The sequence below is a fragment of the Scyliorhinus torazame genome, chromosome 22 (genome assembly GCF_047496885.1).
Source record: "Scyliorhinus torazame isolate Kashiwa2021f chromosome 22, sScyTor2.1, whole genome shotgun sequence".
NCBI lineage: Eukaryota > Metazoa > Chordata > Chondrichthyes > Carcharhiniformes > Scyliorhinidae > Scyliorhinus > Scyliorhinus torazame.
In genome coordinates, this window is record NC_092728.1 from 6,463,124 (window position 1) to 6,477,556 (window position 14,433).

Here is a 14,433-nt window from a genome sequence, read left to right on the forward strand (position 1 = left end):
AAACCGAGGGGCAAAGGGGTGACGGGACCGGGGGTCTGTATCAGTGATTCCCCCACAGGGTGATGGGACGGGAGTCTGTGATTCCCCCACACGGTGATGGGACGGGGGTCTGTGTCTGTGATTCCCCCACACGGTGATGGGACGGGGTCTGTGATTCCCCCACACGGAGATGGGACGGGGGTCTGTGATTCCCCCACACGGTGATGGGACGGGGGTCTGTGTCTGTGATTCCCCCACACGGAGATGGGACGGGGGTCTGTGATTCCCCCACACGGTGATGGGACAGGGGTCTGTGATTCCCCACACGGAGATGGGACGGGGTCTGTATCAGTGATTCCCCCACACGGCGATGGGACGGGGGTCTGTATCAGTGATTCCCCCACACGGCGATGGGACGGGGGTCTGTATCAGTGATTCCCCCACACGGTGATGGGACGTAGGTCTGTGATTCCCCCACACGGTGACGGGACGGGGGTCTGTGATTCCTCCACACGGTGACGGGACGGGGGTCTGTGATTCCCCCCACACGGTGATGGGACGGGGATCTGTGATTCCCCCACACGGTGACGGGACGGGGGTCTGTGATTCCCCCACACGGTGACTGGACGGGGGTCTGTGTCTGTGATTCCCCCCACACGGTGATGGGACGGGGATCTGTGATTCCCCCACACGGTGACGGGACGGGGCTCTGTGTCTGTGATTCCCCCACACGGTGATGGGACGGGGGTCTGTGATTACCCCACACGGTGATGGGACGGGGGTCTGTGTCTGTGATTCCCCCACACGGTGATGGGACGGGGTCTGTGATTCCCCCACACGGTGATGGGACGGGGGTCTGTGTCTGTGATTCCCCCACACGGTGATGGGACGGGGATCTGTGATTCCCCAACACGGTGACGGGACGGGGGTCTGTGATTCCCCCACACGGTGACGGACGAGGATCTGTGTCTGTGATTCCCCCCACACGGTGATGGGACGGGGGTCTATGATTCCCCCACACGGTGATGGGACGGGGGTCTGTGTCTGTGATTCCCCCACACGGTGATGGGATGGGGTCTGTGATTCCCCCACACGATGATGGGACGGGGGTCTGTGTCTGTGATTCCCCCACACGGTGATGGGACGGGGGTCTGTGATTCCCCCACACGGTGATGGGACGGGGGTCTGTGATTCCCCCACACGGTGATGGGACGGGGGTCTGTGTCTGTGATTCCCCTACACGGTGATGGGACGGGGTCTGTGATTCCCCCACACGGTGACGGGACGGGGGTCTGTGATTCCCCCACACGGTGATGGGACGGGGGGTCTGTGTCTGTGATTCCCCCACACGGTGATGGGACGGGGTCTGTGATTCCCCCACACGGTGACGGGACGGGGGTCTGTGATTCCCCCACACGGTGCTGGGAGGGGGGTTCTGTGTCTGTGATTCCTCCACACGGTGATGGGACAGGGGTCTGTGTCTGTGATTCCCCAACACGGTGATGGGACGGAGGTCTGTGATTCCCCCACACGTAGACGGGACGAGGGTCTGTGATTCTCCCACACGGTGATGGGACGGGGTCTGTGATTCCCCCACACGGTGATGGGACGGGGGTCTGTGATTCCCCCACACGGTGATGGGACGGGGGTCTGTGATTCCCCCACACGGTGATGGGACGGGGTCTGTGATTCCCCCACACGGTGATGGGACGGGGGTCTGTGATTCCCCCACACGGTGATGGGACGGGGTCTGTGATTCCCCCACACGGTGATGGGACGGGGGTCTGTGATTCCCCCACACGGTGATGGGACGGGGGTCTGTGTCTGTGATTCTCCCACACGGTGATGGGACGGGGGTCAGTGATTCCCCCACACGGTGATGGGACGGGGGTCTGTGATTCCCCCACACGGTGATGGGACGGGGGTCTGTGTCTGTGATTCTCCCACACGGTGATGGGACGGGGTCTGTGCTTCCCCCACACGGTGATGGGACGGGGGTCTGTGATTCCCCCACACGGTGATGGGATGGGGGTCTGTGATTCCCCCACACGGTGATGGGACGGGGTCTGTGATTCCCCCACACGGTGACGGGACGGGGGTCTGTGATTCCCCACACGGGGATGGGACAGGGGTCTGTGATTCCCCCACACGGTGACGGGACGGGTGTCTGTGATTCCCCCACACGGTGACGGGACGGGGGTCTGTGATTCCCCCACACGGTGACGGGACGGGGGTCTGTGATTCCCCCACACGGTGACGGGACGGGGTATGTGATTCCCCAACACGGTGATGGGACGGGCGTCTGTGATTACCCCACACGGTGATGGGACGAGGGTCTCTGTCTGTGATTCTCCCACACGGTGATGGGACGGGGTCTGTGATTCCCCCACACGGAGATGGGACGCGGATCTGTGATTCCCCCACACGGTGACGGGACGGGGGTCTGTGATTCCCCCACACGGTGACGGGACGGGGGTCTGTGTCTGTGATTCCCCCCACACGGTGATGGGACGGGGATCTGTGATTCCCCCACACGGTGACGGGACGGGGGTCTGTGATTCCACCACACGGTGACTGGACGGGGGTCTGTGTCTGTGATTCCCACCACACGGTGATGGGACGGGGATCTGTGATTCCCCCACACGGTGACGGGACGGGGCTCTGTGTCTGTGATTCCCCCACACGGTGATGGGACGGGGGTCTGTGATTACCCCACACGGTGATGCGACGGGGGTCTGTGTCTGTGATTCCCCCACAAGGTGATGGGACGGGTTCTGTGATTCCCCCACACGGTGATGGGACGGGGGTCTGTGTCTGTGATTCCCCCACACGGTGACGGGACGGGGGTCTGTGATTCCCCCACACGGTGACGGACGAGGGTCTGTGTCTGTGATTCCCCCACACGGTGATGGGACGGGGTCTGTGATTCCCCCACTCGGTGATGGGACGGGGGTCTGTGTCTGTGATTCCCCCACACGGTGATGGGACGGGGTTCTGTGATTCCCCCACACGGTGATGGGACGGGGGTCTGTGTCTGTGATTCCCCCACACGGTGATGGGACGGGGTCTGTGATTCCCCCACACGGTGACGGGACGGGGCTCTGTGATTCCCCCACACGGTGATGGGACGGGGGGTCTGTGTCTGTGATTCCCCCACACGGTGATGGGACAGGGTCTGTGATTCCCCCACACGGTGATGGGACGGGGGTCTGTGATTCCCCCACACGGTGCTGGGAGGGGGGGTCTGTGTCTGTGATTCCTCCACACGGTGATGGGACAGGGGTCTGTGATTCCCCGACACGGTGATGGGACGGAGGTCTGTGATTCCCCCACACGTAGACGGGACGAGGGTCTGTGATTCTCCCATACGGTGATGGGACGGGGTCTGTGATTCCCCCACACGGTGACGGGACGGTGTCTGTGATTCCCCCACACGGTGATGGGACGGGGGTCTGTGTCTGTGATTCCCCCACACGGTGACGGGACGGGGGTCTGTGATTCCCCCACACGGTGACGGGACGAGGGTCTCTGTCTGTGATTCTCCCACACGGTGATGGGACGGGGTCTGTGATTCCCCCACACGGAGATGGGACGGGGATCTGTGATTCCCCCACACGGTGACGGGACGGGGGTCTGTGATTCCCCCACACATGACGGGACGGGGGTCTGTGTCTGTGATTCCCCCACACGGTGATGGGACGGGGATCTGTGATTCCACAACACGGTGACAGGACGGGGGTCTGTGATTCCCCCACACGGTGACTGGACGGGGGTCTGTGTCTGTGATTCCCACCACACGGTGATGGGACGGGGATCTGTGATTCCCCCACACGGTGACGGGACGGGGGTCTGTGTCTGTGATTCCCCCACTCGGTGATGGGACGGGGGTCTGTGATTACCCCACACGGTGATGGGACGGGGGTCTGTGTCTGTGATTCCCCCACACGGTGATGGGACGGGGTCTGTGATTCCCCCACACGGTGATGGGACGGGGGTCTGTGTCTGTGATTCCCCCACACGGTGATGGGACGGGGATCTGTGATTCCCCCACACGGTGACGGGACGGGGGTCTGTGATTCCCCCACACGGTGACGGACGAGGGTCTGTGTCTGTGATTCCCCCACACGGTGACGGGACGTGGTCTGTGATTCCCCCACACGGTGATGGGACGGGGGTCTGTGATTCCCCCACACGGTGATGGGACGGGGGTCTGTGATTCCCCCACACGGTGATGGGACGGGGGTCTGTGATTCCCCCACACGGTGATGGGACGGGGGTCTGTGATTCCCCCACACGGTGATGGGACGGGGGTCTGTGATTCCCCCACACGGTGATGGGACGGGGTCTGTGATTCCCCCACACGGTGACGGGACGGGGGTCTGTGATTCCCCCACACAGTGACGGGACGGGTGTCTGTGATTCCCCCACACGGTGACGGGACGGGGGTCTGTGATTCCCCCACACGGTGACGGGACGGGGGTCTGTGATTCCCCCACACGGTGACGGGACGGGGGTCTGTGATTCCCCCACACGGTGACGGGACGGGGGTCTGTGATTCCCCCACACGGCGACGGGACGGGGTATGTGATTCCCCCACACAGTGATGGGACGGGGGTCTGTGATTCCCCCTCACGGTGATGGGACGGGTGTTGGTCATGTCGTGCAAGATGCGTGACGCTCGATAGCGAAATCTTTACCACTCACGTTACGTGGGGTCTTACTGTTGGCCATGTTCCATCCTCATTTCGTGTCTCCATGATCAGAGTCTGCAATACAAAGACAGCTACCTTCATCTCTCTGCCCTGTCTACCCTCCGCTGCTGTACTCAGCCTAGACATCCTGGGCCCCCCCCCCAATCGCAGCTCGGAACCTTCAAACCTCACTCCCCGGAGCCCACGCCACACAACTGCCCACATTTCCCTCCACAACACCCACATGCCACACCCTCAGACACCCAGCTCCAGGCTGGTGGACCTCACCTGTCCCGAGCAGAGACACTGGCTGTTCACGTTATTCTGCGGATTCCTCAGCCTCTCACATGAACCATCTGAATTTCTCATCCACAGGCGTGTCTCCTCATCTGCCGCCACCTCGAACAAACTCCGCATCTGCTTGTGAATCTTGTCTGACCACGGATTGCGGTGGAGAGTGAGAGAAAGAGAGAGCGAGAGAGAGAGAGCGAGAGAGAGAACGAGAGAGAGCGCGAGAGAGAGCGACAGAGCGAGAACGAGAGGGGGAAGCGCGAACGAGAGCGCGAGAACGAGAGAGCGCGTTAACGAGAGAGCGCGTTAACGAGAGAGCGCGTTAACGAGAGAGCGCGTTAACGAGAGAGCGCGTTAACGAGAGAGCGCGTTAACGAGAGAGCGCGTTAACGAGAGAGCGCGTTAACGAGAGAGCGCGTTAACGAGAGAGCGCGTTAACGAGAGCGCGTTAACGAGAGCGCGTTAACGAGAGAGCGCGTTAACGAGAGAGCGCGTTAACGAGAGAGCGCGTTAACGAGAGAGCGCGTTAACGAGAGAGCGCGTTAACGAGAGAGCGCGTTAACGAGAGAGCGCGTTAACGAGAGAGCGCGTTAACGAGAGAGGGCGTTGGAGAGAGGGCGTTGGAGAGAGGGCGTTGGAGAGAGGGCGTTGGAGAGAGGGCGTTGGAGAGAGGGCGTTGGAGAGAGGGCGTTGGAGAGAGGGCGTTGGAGAGAGGGCGTTGGAGAGAGGGCGTTGGAGAGAGGGCGTTGGAGAGAGGGCGTTGGAGAGAGGGCGTTGGAGAGAGGGCGTTGGAGAGAGGGCGTTGGAGAGAGCGAGACGGAGAGAGAGGTTGCGAGACGGAGAGAGAGGGTGCGAGACGGAGAGAGAGGGTGCGAGACGGAGAGAGAGGGTGCGAGACGGAGAGAGAGGGTGCGAGACGGAGAGAGAGGGTGCGAGACGGAGAGAGAGGGTGCGAGACGGAGAGAGAGGGTGCGAGACGGAGAGAGAGGGTGCGAGACGGAGAGAGAGGGTGCGAGACGGAGAGAGAGGGTGCGAGACGAGAGAGGGAGGGAGCGAGACGGAGAGGGAGGGAGCGAGACGGAGAGGGAGGGAGCGAGACGGAGAGGGAGGGAGCGAGACGGAGAGGGAGGGAGCGAGACGGAGAGAGAGGGAGCGAGACGGAGAGAGAGGGTGCGAGACGGAGAGAGAGGGAGCGAGACGGAGAGAGAGGGAGCGAGACGGAGAGAGGGAGCGAGACGGAGAGAGGGAGCGAGACGGAGAGAGGGAGCGAGACGGAGAGAGAGGGAGCGAGACGGAGAGAGGGAGCGAGACGGAGAGAGAGGGAGCGAGACGGAGAGAGAGGGAGCGAGACGGAGAAAGAGGGAGAGGGAGGGTGCGAGACCGAGAGGGAGGGTGCGAGACCGAGAGGGAGGGTGCGAGACCGAGAGGGAGGGTGAGAGACCGAGAGGGAGGGTGAGAGACCGAGAGGGAGGGTGAGAGACCGAGAGGGAGGGTGCGAGTCCGAGAGGGAGGGTGCGAGTCCGAGAGGGAGGGTGCGAGACCGAGAGGGAGGGTGCGAGACCGAGAGGGAGGGTGCGAGACCGAGAGGGAGGGTGCGAGACCGAGAGGGAGGGTGCGAGACCGAAAGAGAGGGTGCGAGACCGAAAGAGAGGGTGCGAGACCGAAAGAGAGGGTGCGAGACCGAGACCGAGCGAGACCGAGACCGAGCGAGAGCGAGCGAAAGAGCGAGACCGAGAGAGGGACCGAGAGAGACCGAGGGAGAGACCGAGAGAGAGCGAGACAGAGCGAAAAAGCGAGACCGAGAGAGGGACCGAGGGAGAGACCGAGGGAGAGACCAAGAGAGAGAGCGAGACGGAGAGAGAGAGCGAGACGGAGAGAGAGAGCGAGACGGAGAGAGAGAGCGAGACCGAGAGAGAGAGAGCGAGACCGAGAGAGAGAGCGAGACCGAGAGAGAGAGCGAGACCGAGAGAGAGAGCGAGACCGAGAGAGAGAGCGAGACCGAGAGAGAGAGCGAGACCGAGAGAGAGAGCGAGACCGAGAGAGAGAGCGAGACCGAGAGAGAGAGCGAGACCAAGAGAGAGAGCGAGACCGAGAGAGAGAGCGAGACCGAGAGACAGAGCGCTCAAGAGGAGACAGAGAGAGAGAGAGAGAGAGAGAGTGACAGAGAGAGAGAGAGAGAGTGAGTGAGATAGAGAGAGTGACAGAGAGAGAGAGAGAGAGAGAGTGACAGAGAGAATGAGTGACAGGGAGAGAGTGACAGAGAGAGTGAGTGACAGGGAGAGAGTGACAGAGAAAGAATAACAGAAAGTGGCAGAGAGTGAGAGGGACAGAGAGATAGAGAGAGAGGGAGAGAGAGACAGAGAATGAGAGGGAGAGAGAGGGAGAGACAGAGAGAGAGAGCGAGAGAGGCAGGGAGAGAGAGAGGGGGGCAGAGAGAGAGGGGAACAGAGAGAGAGAGAGAGACAGAGAGAGAGGGACAGAGAGAGAGGGGCACAGAGAGAGAGAGGGGCAGAGAGAGAGAGACAGGGAGGGAGAGAGAAAGGGAGAGAGACAGGGAGAGAGACAGGGAGAGAGAGAGAGAGACAGGGAGAGAGAGAGAGAGAGACGGTGACAGAGGGAGGGTGACAGAGGGAGGGTGACAGAGGGAGGGTGACAGAGGGAGGGTGACAGAGGGAGGGTGAGACAGAGAGAGTGACAGAGAGAGTGACAGAGAGAGTGACAGAGAGAGAGAGAGGGACAGAGAGATAGAGAGAGAGGGACAGAGAGAGACAGGGAGAGAGACAGAGAGAGAGAGAGGGACAGAGAGAGAGAGGGACAGAGAGAGACAGGGAGAGAGACAGAGAGAGAGAGTGACAGAGAGAGAGGGGGACAGAGAGAGAGGGGGACAGAGAGAGAGGGGGACAGAGAGAGACAGTGGGACAGAGAGAGAGGGACAGAGAGAGAGAGGGACAGAGAGAGAGGGGGACAGAGAGAGAGGGGGACAGAGAGAGAGAGGGACAGAGAGAGAGGGGGACAGAGAGAGAGGGGGACAGAGAGACAGAGGGACAGAGAGAGACAGAGGGACAGAGAGAGACAGGGAGAGAGACAGAGAGAGAGAGTGACAGAGAGAGAGAGTGACAGAGAGAGAGGGGGACAGAGAGAGAGGGGGACAGAGAGAGAGGGGGACAGAGAGAGAGGGGGACAGAGAGAGGGGGGGACAGAGAGAGGGGGGGACAGAGAGAGGGGGGGACAGAGAGAGAGGGGGACAGAGAGAGAGGGGGACAGAGAGAGAGGGGGACAGAGAGAGAGGGAGAGGGACAGAGAGAGAGAGGGAGGGACAGAGAGAGAGGGAGGGACAGAGAGAGAGGGAGGGACAGAGAGAGAGGGGGACAGAGAGGGAGGAACAGAGAGAGAGGGACAGAGATAGAGGGAGGGACAGAGAGAGAGGGACAGAGAGAGAGGGACAGAGATAGAGGGAGGGACAGAGAGAGAGGGACAGAGAGATAGGGACAGAGAGAGAGGGACAGAGAGAGAGGGACAGAGAGAGAGGGACAGAGAGAGAGAGAGGAACAGAGAGAAAGGACTTGCATATCAATGGGATCGTCCACAGTTCAGAAACACTCATCGCTGCTCACAATGATTTGCTTTGTGCTCACTGTTGTAATGTTGCAAACAATGCAGATCATATTCCCTCAGCACTGACCCTCTGACAGTGCGGCACTCCCTCAGTACTGACCCTCTGACAGTGCGGCGCTCCCTCAGCACTGACCCTCTGACAGTGCAGCACTCGCTCAGTACTGACCCTCTGACAGTGCGGCACACCCTCAGTACTGACCATCTGACAGTGCGGCACTCCCTCAGTACTGACCCTCTGACAGTGCGGCGCTCCCTCAGTACTGACCCTCTGACAGTGCGGCACTCCCTCAGTACTGACCCTCTGACAGTGCGGCACTCCCTCAGTACTGACCCTCTGACAGTGCGGCACTCCCTCAGTACTGACCCTCTGACAGTGCGGCACTCCCTCAGTACTCACCCTCTGACAGTGCGGCACTCCCTCCGTACTGACCCTCTGACAGTGCGGCACTCCCTCAGTACTGACCCTCTGACAGTGCGGCACTCCCTCTGTACTGACCCTCCGACAGTGCGGCACTCCCTCCGTACTGACCCTCTGACAGTGCGGCACTCCCTCAGTACTGACCCTCTGACAGTGCAGCACTCGCTCAGTACTGACCCTCTGACAGTGTGGCACTCCCTCAGTACTGACCCTCCCATAGTGCAGCACTCCCTCAGTACTGACCCTCTGACAGTGCGGCACTCCCTCTGTCCTGACCCTCCGACAGTGCGGCACTCCCTCCGTACTGACCCTCTGACAGTGCGGCACTCCCTCAGTACTGACCCTCTGACAGTGCAGCACTCGCTCAGTACTGACCCTCTGACAGTGCGGCACTCCCGCAGTACTGACCCTCTGACAGTGCGGCGCTCCCTCAGTACTGACCCTCTGACAGTGCAGCACTCCCTCAGTACTGACCCTCTGACAGTGCAGCACTCCCTCAGTACTGACCCTCTGACAGTGCGGCGCTCCCTCAGTGCTGACCCTCTGACAGTGCGGCGCTCCCTCAGTACTGACCCTCTGACAGTGCAGCACTCCCTCGGTACTGACCCTCTGACAGTGCGGCACTCCCTCAGTACTGACCCTCTGACAGTGCAGCACTCCCTCGGTACTGACCCTCTGACAGTGCGGCACTCCCTCAGTACTGACCCTCTGACAGTGCAGCACTCCCTCAGTACTGACCCTCTGACAGTGCAGCACTCCCTCAGTACTGACCCTCTGACAGTGCGGTGCTCCCTCAGTACTGACCCTCTGACAGTGCAGCACTCCCTCAGTTTTGACCCTCTGACAGTGCGGCACTCCCTCAGTACTGACCCTCTGACAGTGCGGCACTCCCTCAGTGCTGACCCTCTGACAGTGCAGCACTCCCTCAGTACTGACCCTCTGACAGTGCGGCACTCCCTCAGTACTGACCCTCTGACAGTGCGGCACTCCCTCAGTACTGACCCTCTGACAGTGCAGCACTCCCTCAGTACTGACCCTCTGACAGTGCAGCACTCCCTCAGTACTGACCCTCTGACAGTGCGGCGGTCCCTCAGTGCTGACCCTCTGACAGTGCGGCGCTCCCTCAGTACTGACCCTCTGACAGTGCGGCGCTCCCTCAGTACTGACCCTCTGTCAGTGCGGCGCTCCCTCAGTACTGACCCTCTGACAGTGCAGCACTCCCTCAGTACTGACCCTCTGACAGTGCAGCACTCCCTCAGTACTGACCCTCTGACAGTGCGGCACTCCCTCAGTACTGACCCTCTGACAGTGCAGCACTCCCTCGGTACTGACCCTCTGACAGTGCGGCACTCCCTCAGTACTGACCCTCTGACAGTGCAGCACTCCCTCGGTACTGACCCTCTGACAGTGCGGCACTCCCTCAGTACTGACCCTCTGACAGTGCAGCACTCCCTCAGTACTGACCCTCTGACAGTGCAGCACTCCCTCAGTACTGACCCTCTGACAGTGCGGTGCTCCCTCAGTACTGACCCTCTGACAGTGCAGCACTCCCTCAGTACTGACCCTCTGACAGGGCGGTGCTCCCTCAGTACTGACCCTCTGACAGTGCAGCACTCCCTCAGTACTGACCCTCTAACAGTGCGGTGCTCCCTCAGTACTGACCCTCTGACAGTGCAGCACTCCCTCAGTACTGACCCTCTGACTGTGCAGCACTCCCTAGGTACTGACCCTCTGACAGTGCGGCATTTCCTCAGTACTGACCCTCTGACAGTACAGCACTCCCTCAGTACTGACCCTCTGACAGTGCGGCACTCCCTCAGTACTGACCCTCTGAGAGTGCGGCCCTCCCTCAGCAGTGACCCTCTGACAGTGCGGCACTCACTCAGTACTGACCCTCTGACAGTGCAGCACACCCTCAGTACTGACCCTCTGACAGTGCAGCACATCCCTCAGTACTGACCCTCTGACAGTGCAGCACACCCTCAGTACCGGCCCTCTGACAGTGCAGCACTCCCTCAGTACTGACCCTCTGACAGTGCGGCACTCCCTCAGTACTGACCTTCTGACAGTGCAGCACTCCCTCAGTACTGACCCTCTGTCAGTGCAGCACTCCCTCAGTACTGACCCTCTGACAGTGCGGCACTCCCTCAGTACTGACCCTCTGACAGTGCGGCACTCACTCAGTACGGACCCTCTGACAGTGCGGCACTCACTCAGTACGGACCCTCTGACAGTGCAGCACTCCCTCAGTACTGACCCTCTGACAGTGCAGCACTCTCTCAGTACTGACCCTTTGACAGTGCAGCACTCCCTCAATACTGACCCTCTGACAGTGCAGCACTCTCTCAGTACTGACCCTTTGACAGTGCGGCACTCCCTCAGTACTGACCCTCTGACAGTGCAACACTCCCTCAGTACTGACATTCTCAGTGCAGTGCTCCCTCAGTACTAACCCTGACAGTGCAGTGCTCCCTCAGCACGAATCCTCTGACAGTGCGGCACTCCCTCAGTACTGACCCTCTGACAGTGAGGCACTCCCTCAGCACTGACCCTCTGACAGTGCAGCACTCCCTCAGTACTGACCCTCTGACAGTGCAGCACTCCCTCAGTACTGACCCTCTGTCAGTGCGGCGCTCCCTCAGTACTGACCCTCTGACAGTGCAGCACTCCCTCAGTACTGACCCTCTGACAGTGCAGCACTCCCTCAGTACTGACCCTCTGACAGTGCAGCACTCCCTCAGTACTGACCCTCTGACAGTGCGGTGCTCCCTCAGTACTGACCCTTTGACAGTGCAGCACTCCCTCAGTACTGACCCTCTGACAAGGCGGTGCTCCCTCAGTACTGACCCTCTGACAGTGCAGCACTCCCTCAGTACTGACCCTCTGACAGTGCGGTGCTCCCTCAGTACTGACCCTCTGACAGTGCAGCACTCCCTCAGTACTGACCCTCTGACTGTGCAGCACTCCCTCGGTACTGACCCTCTGACAGTGCGGCACTCCCTCAGTACTGACCCTCTGACAGTACAGCATTCCCTCAGTACTGACCCTCTGACAGTGCGGCACTCCCTCAGTACTGACCCTCTGAGAGTGCGGCCCTCCCTCAGCAGTGACCCTCTGACAGTGCGGCACTCACTCAGTACTGACCCTCTGACAGTGCAGCACACCCTCAGTACTGACCCTCTGACAGTGCAGCACTCCCTCAGTACTGACCCTCTGACAGTGCAGCACACCCTCAGTACCGGCCCTCTGACAGTGCAGCACTCCCTCAGTACTGACCCTCTGACAGTGCGGCACTCCCTCAGTACTGACCTTCTGACAGTGCAGCACTCCCTCAGTACTGACCCTCTGTCAGTGCAGCACTCCCTCAGTACTGACCCTCTGACAGTGCGGCACTCCCTCAGTACTGACCCTCTGACAGTGCAGCACTCCCTCAGTACTGACCCTCTGACAGTGCAGCACTCTCTCAGTACTGACCCTCTGACAATGCGGCACTCCCTCAGTACTGACCCTCTGACAGTGCGGCACTCCCTCAGTACTGACCCTCTGACAGTGCGGCACTCCCTCAGTACTAACCCTCCAACAGTGCAGCATTCCCTCAGTACTGACCCTCTGACAGTGCAGCACTCCCTCAGTACTGACCCTCTGACAGTGCAGCACTCCCTCAGTACTGACCGTCTGACAGTGCAGCACTCCCTCAGTACTGACCCTCTGTCAGTGCAGCACTCCCTCAGTACTGACCCTCTGACAGTGCGGCACTCCCTCAGTACTGACCCTCTGACAGTGCGGCACTCACTCAGTACGGACCCTCTGACAGTGCGGCACTCACTCAGTACGGACCCTCTGACAGTGCGGCACTCCCTCAGTACTGACCCTCTGACAGTGCAGCACTCTCTCAGTACTGACCCTTTGACAGTGCAGGTTTCCCTCAATACTGACCCTCTGACAGTGCAGCACTCTCTCAGTACTGACCCTTTGACAGTGCGGCACTCCCTCAGTACTGACCCTCTGACAGTGCAACACTCCCTCAGTACTGACATTCTCAGTGCAGTGCTCCCTCAGTACTAACCCTGACAGTGCAGTGCTCCCTCAGCACGAATCCTCTGACAGTGCGGCACTCCCTCAGTACTGACCCTCTGACAGTGAGGCACTCCCTCAGCACTGACCCTCTGACAGTGCAGCACTCCCTCAGTACTGACCCTCTGACAGTGCAGCACTCCCTCAGTACTGACCCTCTGTCAGTGCGGCGCTCCCTCAGTACTGACCCTCTGACAGTGCAGCACTCCCTCAGTACTGACCCTCTGACAGTGCAGCACTCCCTCAGTACTGACCCTCTGACAGTGCGGCACTCCCTCAGTACTGACCCTCTGACAGTGCAGCACTCCCTCGGTACTGACCCTCTGACAGTGCGGCACTCCCTCAGTACTGACCCTCTGACAGTGCAGCACTCCCTCGGTACTGACCCTCTGACAGTGCGGCACTCCCTCAGTACTGACCCTCTGACAGTGCAGCACTCCCTCAGTACTGACCCTCTGACAGTGCAGCACTCCCTCAGTACTGACCCTCTGACAGTGCGGTGCTCCCTCAGTACTGACCCTCTGACAGTGCAGCACTCCCTCAGTACTGACCCTCTGACAGGGCGGTGCTCCCTCAGTACTGACCCTCTGACAGTGCAGCACTCCCTCAGTACTGACCCTCTGACAGTGCGGTGCTCCCTCAGTACTGACCCTCTGACAGTGCAGCACTCCCTCAGTACTGACCCTCTGACTGTGCAGCACTCCCTCGGTACTGACCCTCTGACAGTGCGGCACTCCCTCAGTACTGACCCTCTGACAGTACAGCATTCCCTCAGTACTGACCCTCTGACAGTGCGGCACTCCCTCAGTACTGACCCTCTGAGAGTGCGGCCCTCCCTCAGCAGTGACCCTCTGACAGTGCGGCACTCACTCAGTACTGACCCTCTGACAGTGCAGCACACCCTCAGTACTGACCCTCTGACAGTGCAGCACTCCCTCAGTACTGACCCTCTGACAGTGCAGCACACCCTCAGTACCGGCCCTCTGACAGTGCAGCACTCCCTCAGTACTGACCCTCTGACAGTGCGGCACTCCCTCAGTACTGACCTTCTGACAGTGCAGCACTCCCTCAGTACTGACCCTCTGTCAGTGCAGCACTCCCTCAGTACTGACCCTCTGACAGTGCGGCACTCCCTCAGTACTGACCCTCTGACAGTGCAGCACTCCCTCAGTACTGACCCTCTGACAGTGCAACACTCCCTCAGTACTGACATTCTCAGTGCAGTGCTCCCTCAGTACTAACCCTGATAGTGCAGTGCTCCCTCAGCACGAATCCTCTGACAGTGCGGCACTCCCTCAGTACTGACCCTCTGACAGTGCTGCGCTCCCTCAGTACTGACCCTCTGACAGTGAGGTACTCCCTCAG

The 14,433-nt window shown here is 60.4% G+C and overlaps 1 protein-coding gene across 1 annotated transcript in view; it reads right to left on the bottom strand.

Annotated features, from left to right (window-relative positions):
* The window catches only part of LOC140399413 (ubiquitin carboxyl-terminal hydrolase 11-like), a 134,094-nt gene that overhangs the window by 49,304 nt on the left and 70,357 nt on the right, over positions 1-14,433 (bottom strand). Inside the window, exons 5-6 of the mRNA XM_072488992.1 lie at positions 4,959-5,104; positions 4,689-4,745 (exon numbers count right to left, since the gene is read on the bottom strand). Of these exons, the coding sequence (XP_072345093.1) occupies positions 4,689-4,745; positions 4,959-5,104 (203 nt within the window). The remainder of the gene's footprint in view (positions 1-4,688; positions 4,746-4,958; positions 5,105-14,433) is intronic.